Source organism: Limulus polyphemus, unplaced genomic scaffold (genome assembly GCF_000517525.1).
Source record: "Limulus polyphemus unplaced genomic scaffold, Limulus_polyphemus-2.1.2 Scaffold2307, whole genome shotgun sequence".
Classification (NCBI taxonomy): Eukaryota; Metazoa; Arthropoda; class Merostomata; order Xiphosura; family Limulidae; genus Limulus; species Limulus polyphemus.
Genome location: NW_013667917.1, coordinates 174379 through 185799, shown reverse-complemented (window position 1 = coordinate 185799; position 11421 = coordinate 174379). Strand labels below are relative to the sequence as shown.

Sequence of the window (11421 nt, the reverse complement as noted above, 5' to 3'; positions counted from 1 at the left end):
AGAACAGTGGTTTTTACCCTTTTTTGGTCCATGCCCCACCTCGACACCTCAAAAAAATTGATGCCCTCTTAATATAAAAACAAATTTGGTGTTGAAAGGTGTAATAATATAATGTAAAATTTTTTCTTATTGTAGCATGTTCAAATTTCCCCCCTGTGGGGCGTGCACCCCATGTTCAGAATCATTGCTCTAGAACAACAAAATTATTTCAAGTGTGTTCCATACATAACTGTATATCAATCTTATATTATTAACTTAGATTTTAGCGCCTATACCGTGTGCGCCATCTTGGATTTTACTTCGGCGATGTCGAACGGTTCCTTGGATAATTATGCAATACGTTAAATGCTATTGTTCAATCTGATTTAGGAGCAAAGATAAATCACACGATATTTTTTTAACCCAAATAATGTTATCTAGCATATTTATTTAAAGTAAGTAGCTAAAGCTATTTGATTAGATCTTTACTATAACATTACCATGGGAAAGAAAGGTGACATGGTTAAACAACTTTCTAACTAACTTGGAATATGAAAAAAGAACATTATTTCTGGAATTGTTTGTCACTAGGCACTTCCTACATTGCTATATTAAACTATTGTTTTTGTGTGTTGTTTCGTGATACACGCAGTTTTTAATTTTTGTTTTTAATTCTGTTTCACTTTTTAGCAAATGAGCGCGATTTTCTGGTATCATTATTTGACATATTTTTATCTGACTCGTCCATATGGTTACGGAGATTAAGCCTAGTTTTGATAAATATGTAAGGATAATACAATGGCATATATATTAGCGACCGTGAATATAAAAACAGCGAGTTACAGTCTTAGCATTTGGATTGTCATCGTTTTGATTATTGTTTAACGACTTACGAGACTGTCTTAGTTCTATTTTTCTAGGAGAAAAGATACGTAAGAAAAGTAAACTTTTGACTAAAGATGATGCAAGTTTGTATATCCATTGAAAATATAATTAAGCCTAAACAAGAGGTAGATTTGTGCATGCATTGAAAGTAAAATTAGGCCTAAAGATAATGTAGATTTGTGTATACATTGAAAGTAAAATTAGGCCTAAAGATGATGTAGATTTGTGTATATATTGAAAGTAAAATTGGGCCTAAAGAAGAGGTAGATTTATGTATGCATTGAAAGTAAAATTAGGCCTAAACAAGAGGTAGATTTGTGTATTTATTGAAAGCAAAATTAGGCCTAAAGAAGAGGTAGATTTGTGTATGCACTGAAAGTAAAATTAGGTTTAAAGATGATGTAAATTTGTGTATTTATTGAAAGCTAAATTAGGCCTAAAGAAGAGGCCGATTTGTGTATGCACTGAAAGTAAAATTGGGCCTAAAGATGATGTAAATTTACATATGTATTCTTTTACCTGCTTTTTTGATATCAAGGTGAAGTGATTCTTAAGTACGGATTCGGATATCTCGTGGGAGGTGCAGCGCAGAAGTGAACTTTTTTTAAAGACATTGAATATCAGCATGGAAACTAAACGTGAATTTCGAAACCCTTAGTACTGTTCTTTGGCCTTGTTCACTGGTCAAAAATCTACTTTACAATCATAGTTCGAATTTCAAGATAAATTAATAATTGAGTATTTGCAAATTACAAGCCGACAATAAATGTAGTGTTAAACTACTCTTTACTTAGCATTTAATATCAATTTTTGAATATCAGAAAAGTGCAGACTGAAGTGACCGTCACAGAAACGTTTCTGGTCATCCAGGATCTAAATAACGCAATCAACCTTCATGACTTGAAAATATGATCACTAGCTGTTAAGAGCCTGAATAGGGTAACTATTAACAATTTAAGACCCAAGTAATGTAATCACAGGTCATCCAAGGCCTAAATAAGGTCATCACTGGTTGTTCAGAATAAACTGAACAGGTGATTACAATACAAAAAAAATTATAAACTTGGTGAATACATGGTCGCAATGTGAAGATGAAGGAGAAAGTGCGCCATTTTGAATTTTGATCTCACTATAAACTTGACGATTGAATGATTACAATTTGAAGGTCAATGACTAAGTACGCCATTTAGAGTTCGAAGGTCATTTCCAATTCTGGATAGTACCGTAAGTTATTGTTTAGGTCAAGAAAAAACAGAACCATTTATTACAGTCAATATTTTAATCACAATATCGTTGGTTACAAACTATTTTGACATTTATAAAACAAAAATATATCAGACAACGTTTACTTGCTTCACAAACGAAGAAGGCGATGCAGCATAAAAACACACGAATGTTTTATAAAGATTGACTTGTCCACAAAATTGTCGTTCAGTTTACTCTTTTGTTTACAGAATGCTAAAATCACAACTCCACCAACTAGATCCACATGCTGTGTCAACTTGTATATATCTGTATATAAATCAGAGATTTAATTGCTAGTCTCAGAAAAGAGATTATATATTAAAACCCATGGAGTTAAAATAGCTTTGCAAAACATGCCCCTCATTTTTACACGTATACATCCAAATTGAACCCCCCAAAAAATCCCCTTGTGAGAGATTAAGTAAGAATCCAGATTTCTAATGGGAGGTGCTGCACAGAAGCTGAGCATTTTGTAATACATTGAGCAACACAGCTGCCAGGTGTGTAAGCTAAGCATATTCATCAGCTACAATATAAAAGGGGGGAGGTGAGCATTTACAGAGTAGTTAATACTGACCTGACATTTGGAATGAAAAAAATGCAAAATTCACATAATACCTAAATATCTTTCCACGAGGCCTAACGCGCAGGGCCACTAGCCACGCCAAGATGACTGGAAACAAAGTCGATATTGTGACCCACAAAACGGTTATTTATTTAAGTCTATTATGATCACAAAACGACTAATAATTTTATCCCTATTCTTTTTTCTCACTTTCTTCTTTTGGATTTTCCTTAGGTGTTTCCTCCTTGATATCTGTAAGCTTTTCTTCTTTCTCTTTCTCTTCTATGTCTTTCTTTCCTTCCTTGTCCTTCTCTTCCGTATCAATCTCATTTTCTTTTTTTTCTTTCTCTTCTTCCTCTTTTTCAAGTTTCTTCTTTGGTAAGTGAGTATTCAACTCCAATGATCCTGTCATCTCTTCCCAATCTGGCCAATAACGTTCCTTCATCCTCTCCAGAAAGCTGACTAGGTTGGCGCAGTCAGAATCCATGTATTCTTTCATGTCCCCAAAACTTACGAAATAAAACTGGCACAAGTGAGAGAAGGCCACGCAGTCCAGCTGAAGAACAAATAAGAAAGACGATGTGAACAACTATTATAACTCCGATAAATAAGAACTCAACTCTGACAAAACTGACGTACTCTTTCAGAAATCAGATACATAGCAAGTAAAAAACATGTATTAGATAACTTTTCAGAAGTAAAGTACCTCTGGCTTCTTTGAAGTAAACATCCTTAAATGTTTGTTACGTCATTACTTTTATTTTACTTGAACTTCATAATTTCAAATCTTATAAATTATAAGGTTTCACAAAGTATTTTTCAAAACCTTCCGAGACTACTTAAAGCTACGAAAAAAAAGCAAACCAACGTCAAATAGCTGATATTAAAGTCCAGTTTCATCAGGACTTACAAGATGTGGTTCATTTCCAAAGAAGAAGGGCTTGTCCTGGAGATACTCAGATAATACTTTCAGGTCGTCTTTTCCAAACTGCAGAATTTCTTCACGGCTATGGCGACCCAGTCCATGGCCAACAGCCTTTTTGATGTTCTGCAAGGATAAATTACAAACAAAGGGAATACGTTAGCTTTAGACGATAGAGGTTTTCAGGGTAGTAGAATATAGTGTTTGTCAAATAAACACTCTTGATTAATGGAAAAACCTTACGCTTAATTGTAATCAAATAAACGGATTAAAAACACTCACACTTCTGAAACTCATCTTGAAGAAGAACTGGATGATGCTTTTAGGTAGCGCTGAATTTACAGCTTGTTTCACATCAAGTTGTGCAGTCTTTAAAAACTGGCCTGGATGACTGTAGCGCCACCAACGCATCACCCTAAAACAGAAGCGTAAAAAAAAAGAAAATCCAAATAAAGTATAGATAAAGAGAATGAAAATCTTATTCATTAGAACTCGTATAACGAATTTTCGTGAAAACTTATTTGTTAAGAGGTTATAAATGGATATTATTATTTCAACGTTTCAAAAATGTCACTAATCAATTGAAATTTATTTATCGAGACTGGAACAGTTCTTTCAAGGTAATTGTCGACGTTTTTGGAACGCAGAAGTCATAGTTATATTATCTTTGTCTTGCTAATCGTCTCTAATTTTAAAACCGATAACTAGAGGGAAGGTAGCTAGTCAATATCGCCCACCACTCACTCTCGGGATGCTCTAATCGAATAGTGGGAAGTGACTATCACTTTTATAACGGAGCATTATTTTTTCAGCAAAGTGACGTGAGCCATAGACCCTCAGATCGACACTCTGGCAGGTTAACTACGTTACGCTTGGCTCATTAAGAAAAAAAAAAAGAATGACAATCTATTTTTCTGACAAATTCAAATATGTAAAGTAAGGAAGGATATAAATTTTAAAAAAGCCGAATTTCAAAACGTCACGTGGGTTAAGTAAAACTTTAAAACTGTTGGAAATCTGGATGAGAAAAAGAAGAATACAAAAAAATCCCTTCCTTTTACGCCCGCCGTTTATTGTACTGTAAAGGTTTTCCAAAATGTTTGTAGCTTAAGGATACAGATTTTAGCTTGTATTCTTCCATAAAGATATTCTAAACACTTGAGAATAAATCTTATTAGCCACGGCTATGAAAAAGCGTTTTTAAACACACACACTCCGTTTACTTTCAATTCTTGTGATTTAGGGGCGGGAGCAAAAAAAGTCTAACTTAATTATTGTCATTGTCACGTGTATACTATATCACACACACAAAAAAAAATGTGGGGGGCAACTCCCCCGTAATCCTGCCAGTGTTTGAGATGTAGTTAAGATGTTTCATTTCAAAAACATCCAAAATATAGAAACTCCTTTAAACAGCGCCATCTGGTTTGCTGGTTAATTATCACAATAAACTTTCATATGGGTCACGAGTGCCTAGTCTTACTGAACAGTGCCCTCGTGTTTCTCACTCTCTCAAATATCCAACGGTAATTTCCTTGGACGCTGTGTGATATCGATTGGTGCATGGGGCAATTATTAATAACGTGGTCTCTTGGGAAAGGAAGTGGGTGTGCGTAAGTGGTCGTTTATTGGAGTTGATATTGCACTGGGTATATACGTGTCTACTCACACGGAATGTCACTACGCTATGAAAAGGAACAACATTAGAGCGATCATGTTTGAGCTTACACAGAGACTCGGAGAGAGATTTTAATAAGATATTTAGTGATGCTTGTTTCAATCAAACCAGCACTATAGTTTTAGAGCATTTCGTGTTTTACACACACTTTGTTAACTTGAATCTACAACAACGTAACTTGCTACACACTGTCGACTGGAATTATGATTTTCGTTACCTGTAACATATCTTTAACATGTACGCTGGACTTCGTTGCTTGTTACATATTGTTAAACCCATACCCTAGGTGATGCTGGTTGTTACATATTGTTAAACCTGTAGTCTGGGTTTCGTTGCATATTATATATTGTTAACATGTAGTCTGGGCTTCGTTGCTTGTTGCATATTGTTAATCTGTTCCAAAGATGACGCTGCTTGTTGCATATTGTTAAACTCATACCCTAGGTGATGCTGGTTGTTACATATTGTTAAACCTGTAGTCTGGGTTTCGTTGCATATTATATATTGTTAACATGTAGTCTGGGCTTCGTTGCTTGTTGCATATTGTTAATCTGTTCCAAAGATGACGCTGCTTGTTGCATATTGTTAAACCCATACCCTAGGTGATGCTGGTTGTTGCATATTGTTAAACCTATAGTTTGGGTTTCGTTGCTTATTACATATTGTTAACCTGTAGTCTGGGTTTCGTTGCTCATTACCTATTGTTAACCTGTAGTCTGGGTTTCGTTGCTTATTACCTATTGTTAACCTGTAGTCTGGGTTTCGTTGCTTATTACCTATTGTTAACCTGTAGTCTGGGTTTCGTTGCTTATTACCTATTGTTAACCTGTAGTCTGGGTTTCGTTGCTTATTAAAAATTCTTAACTATCAAAAACTTGAAATTGTTTCTAGAAGGTAAAAACTATTCTCTGGTATTTGATGCTGTTGTCGACTACCATGGATAAGAAGAAGAACTATGAACTACACATGTACCCCTTATAAGGGTAGGGATCTTCATAGGTAACAAAACCAGGGTTTTAATATTAAAACATTTTCTGTTAAATGGTTTGCCCTTCAGATAAGGTAGTTTCCTAGGCACCATGTCAGCAATATCTGTTTCTGAGAATATTTTTATTAATTATTTGGACAAGTGATGTAATGAGAAGTTGAAGATTTAACTATTAATTGAAGCTACTTGTCCGACGAAGAAGCTGAGCCCATGGAACTGATATGCCCTAAAAGACCATGTGGGGGGTCTAAAAATCACATTCAGATAAAGCTGTAACATAAATAGCAAGGTTTGAAACATTAAGAAAACGTGACCAATCAGCCCACCAAGATGTGTGGTTGTTGAGCATCGAGTTGAAAGCGTGACTGATATTTTTCTGGTCAACGGTGAGGTCTTCATCAAGGTCTTTATCAAACTGTTTGCTCAGCTCGCTAATGATGATGTCCGAATCGGCTATTTCAACTCCATTCAATTCCACAAACGGCAACTGGCCTTTCTTGGACTTGAATTTCAGCCGGTGATCCACATTCTGAGAGAGAGAGAGAGAGGGAGTATAAAGGTCAACATACTGCACAATTCTGTGATACTGAGTGACAGTGTTATTAAGAAGAAATCTGTGACTAGCAAACAGTTACTTAATATGACTATTGAAACACTTATTCTAAAAATAGTTGCTGTAAAACAAATTATATCCAAGGCCCTCAACCACGCACAACACACCAGTGTACAAACCACACACTTACACCAGGTGCACCAGGCACGCACAACACTTATACCAGGTGTACCAGCCACACACAACACTTACACCAGGTGCACCAAACACACACAACACTTACACCAGGTGCACCAAACACACACAACACTTACACCAGGTGCACCAGCCACGTACAACACTTACATCAGGTACACAAACAACACATGACTCTTACACCAGATACACAAACAATACACAGATCATACACCAGGTACACAAACAACACACGACTCTTACACTTGATACACAACCAACACACAACAGTTACATAAAGCTCACCAACCACTCGTATTAGTAAATAAGAAAAGCCAAGTTTTGTAAGCACGCCAACTCGCCCTTTGATAACAAATAAAGTCAAGCTTTTAACGAACATTAATTAACAGAAACTTGATAACGAGGAATCCACTTTTAAGAAAAGTTTTGAGACCTGAAGATGACATAATATTGTCGAAAATTTAAAATAAAGTTTTTGTTTCATTACCCAGTCAATAAGTAAGTGATGTAATTTTTATTTTGAACGAACGCTTTCCACACAACAGAGAAAAGTAAACAAGTTACTTACCATTAGGATAGGTGTAACACATATTTCTGCAATAAGAAAGTTCTAAGTTTGACAGTATAGGAGGCATTGTTTCGTAGCTTGTTTGTTTGAAGTTAAGCACAAAGCTACACAATGGGCTATCTGTGCTCTGCCTACCATGAGTATCGAAACCCGGTTTCTAGCGTTGTAACTCCGCTGTGCTACTGGGGGTGGGGGGCTGTTTCTTAGCAGACGGTTAGTTGTCGTTCACGTCCCTCTTTCTGATTACCATAAAATGACCAGACTTGACCAGAACTACTGAGACTAACACCCTCTGGGTGCAAAATGAGGAATACAGTGGAGCAGGGAGGAGGATCTACAAGAAATGAATGCTTGGCTAAAAGATAAATAGTTTCTAATGACGCCCCGTTGTTTCTTGTTTACTTATGAGTTTGTAGTTGTTAAAACAAGGTCAGATTTGCATCACCTCCTATGCATAACACAGCCCCACTCCTCTCTCCCTCCACAAATATTTTGGAGGTATTTACTAATTGCATTCCATTTTGTCGACGCATGCAGCTCATTAAACCAAATATAACGCATTTGTTTATTTCGGGACAAAACAGTAAAGAAAGAAGAAAAACACTTTACACGTGATTACTGACTGAACAAACAAACCCTGAAAGTAATCAAAGTGTGTTACAGAGTAAGAAGCCTAGTTGATATAATTTTTACATGTGTGTGTTACAGAATAAGGGCCTTGTTAGTCTGAGACTATACATATGTGTGTTACAGAGTAAGGGCCTAGTTAGTTTGATATTATACATATGTGTTACAGAGTAAGAAGCCTAATTAGTATAATTATACACGTGTGTATCACAGAGTAAGAGGCCTAGTTAGCAAGTTATTATACAGTTGTGTGTTACAAACTAAGAGGCCTAGCTAGTATAATTATACACGTGTGTGTTACAGAGTAAGGGCCTAGTTAGTTTGTTATTACACACGTGTGTTACAGAGTAAAGGCCTAGTTAGTTTGTTATTATACACATATGTGTTACAGTGTAAGAGCCTAGTTAGCATAATTATACACGTGTGTGTTACAGAGTAAGGGCCTAGTTAGTTTGTTATTACACACGTGTGTTACAGTGTAAAAGGCCTAGTTAATAAATCACTGGGATTTTGTTAAGAGTTTACAATATAGCTTATTGTTTTAAATAGAACGAAGGTGTGTGAGTAACGGCAGGAAATACCTTGTAGCCGAAAACCAGTGAATGTGTACACACACACACACACACACATTAATGCCCCTGGAAGGACAATTAGCCTAACCGGCATTACATCTATAGTTTCCTGTCGCCGTTCAGTAACAACGCAATCGAAAAGTCGGCATTTTAAAACAAAAATGTTAGCGAACTATAATTTACAAAGTTAGAAAACAACATCACTCAACACTTAGAATAGCTGTTGGTGACATAACTAGGCCTACCAAAACCGAAATTTATCAAGACACCATTTGGTTCAGAGTTTTTTTCTGGAAGAATGCGATATATTCACTAAATCAGTGGTACTTAAGTAGGTGAAAGAACTCTATACATGTACCGTGCTTATTAAACTATAACAAAAATAATTAAAGTGGCCAAAAAAACGAGGTTAACGTGACATCCTTAAAAAATGAATTAAAACCGTTAATAAATAACGTTTCATGACGTCATCGTTTTCTTTTATCACGTTATTGTGCTATGTAAACGTGGTAGAACGTACTATTGTTTTAAACATTGTTTCTAGCAGTATTAACTCTTTCTGTAGGTGGAGCTCCATTTACACAAAACTCTTAGTAATCATTCGATTTAGTCTTCGTGACATCTGCTCACCAATAAATTTTAGATTACTTAGAATAAGGATAGTTTTTTTGGGTTAGAGACTTAACTCTCTTAAACCAAACTTCTTGACTGACTTCGCCTTTAATTTTAAAACTACACAGAGAATGCTGTGTCTTAGGAACCAAATTTGAGACTTCAGTCATCCAGGTTATTGGAAGAATTCCAAGACCCAACAAAACATCGGTCACGATGTTTATTAATGTAAACGAGAACACCTTAACAAACAGCAACGCTAGGTTGTTTATTTGAAGTTAAGCACAAGGGGCTATCTGTGCTCTGCCCACCACGGGTATCGAAACCCGGATTCTAGCGTTGTAACTCCGCAGACATGCCGCTGTGCCACTTGTGGGGCAACGGCAACGTAATTCCTTGTCACTATGATTTAGGCTAGCATTAGCACGTACACACTAGGGATTCGGTTAGTTTTAGCAGACGACCCCTAGTGTGTACGTGCTAATGCTGTTCGTCTGAACAAACAAACTTGCTAAAACTAACCGAATAGTTTGTTTGTTCAGACGAACAGCATTAGCACCTACACACTAGGGGTCTGCTAAAACTAACCGAATAGTTTGTTTGTTCAGTCGAATATTTCACAAAGTTACTCGAGGGCTAACTCCCCATAGCTGTCCCCACTTCTGAATACTTCGAAGTGTTAGACTAGAGAGAAGGCAGCTAGTCAACAACACTTACCGCCAACTCCGTCTGTCCAAAAGGTTATTATAAAGATGAAACCAATCTTAATACCAGCAGTCTAAAAGTTATTATGAAGATCAAACCTATCTTAAGTCCAGCTGTCAAAAAAGCTATTGTCAAAATGAAACCTATCTTAAGTCCGTCTGTCCATATAATACTTCCAAGGTTAAATCTATTTTAAATCCAGTTGTCCACTAGATTCCATCGAGATTAAACCTATCTTAAGACCATCTTTCTACAAGTGCATCACCGATATTAAATTTATCTTACCTCGTATTTCAGTCCTGTCATTCGCAACCACGTTTCCACTTTGAGACAGAATGGTGACAGAGAGGGCAAGACAGGGCATCGTACAAACTGATACAAATATACAGTGTCTTTTTCGTAGTCAGTTTTATGCACGGAAGGTGGACTTCTTGCCGACTGTGTGGAGGGGATATCCCCCTTAGTTTCGGTGTTAGCTTGGTCAGCACTGTTGCTTGTCGTCTCAGTTTCTGTGCTTGTCATAGCGTCTTCTTTGAAGACACACAACCCACTTCAAAATGGCGTGCGGTAAGGAGAGGTGAGAGCGACACCAATTTCGTAAAGCACTCTTCGACGTTCCCAAGCCTCACCTCAGAACACACAGCTACTCTTTCTCTTCACCCGTGGACGCCAAACAGCAACCAAGAGGGAACTCGATTCTCATAGGCTAGAAAGGACACGTTCTAGCTAATGCGCACGCGCAGAAAACGTGATACAACGAATGGGACATCAGCTACGCGGGGATTTAAAGTTTGACAAGTAGGGGTAGAACATTCTTGGCATGGTTGATTTTTCACACCAGTTGGCGTGACTGGCATGAGTCACATACCAATGTGGGTCTGCAACCTTCACAAGATAATATTATCTTCCAGTAATGTTATGATGAACTCTTTTATTCGCTAAAGTTCACGAGCAAAAAGATAAAAACAACACAGTCGCTTCCGTTTAATTCATGGTTAATTGGAGACAAAATGGAATTAACATAGTTTTGATAATGATTCCACTCTCCATTATGTAGAAGTAACAACTGGTGCACTATGAAAATGTTATATTGTGTAGAAGTGACAACTGGTGCACTATGAAAATGTTATATTGTGCAGAAGTGACAACTGGTATACTGTGAAAATGTTATATTATGCAGAAGTAACAACTGGTGCACTATGAGAATGTTATATTGTGTAGAGTGACAACTGGTGCACTGTGAAAATGTTATATTGTGTAGAAGTAACAACTGGTGCACTATGAAAATGTCATATTATGTAGAGTGACAACTGGTGCACTGTGAAAA

General features: G+C 36.7%; 1 protein-coding gene across 1 annotated transcript; it reads right to left on the bottom strand.

The window, feature by feature from the left end:
- Positions 1 to 2128: 2128 nt before the first annotated feature.
- LOC106466575 (failed axon connections-like) lies at positions 2129 to 10773 on the bottom strand. Its single transcript, XM_013926868.2, has 5 exons — positions 10380 to 10773; positions 6589 to 6791; positions 3879 to 4011; positions 3585 to 3722; positions 2129 to 3230 (listed from the first exon to the last, which is right to left on the bottom strand). Exons 1-5 carry the CDS (start codon positions 10614 to 10616, stop codon positions 2868 to 2870), a joined length of 1074 nt encoding a protein of 357 aa, XP_013782322.1. The 5' UTR covers positions 10617 to 10773; the 3' UTR covers positions 2129 to 2867.
- Positions 10774 to 11421: the final 648 nt, after the last annotated feature.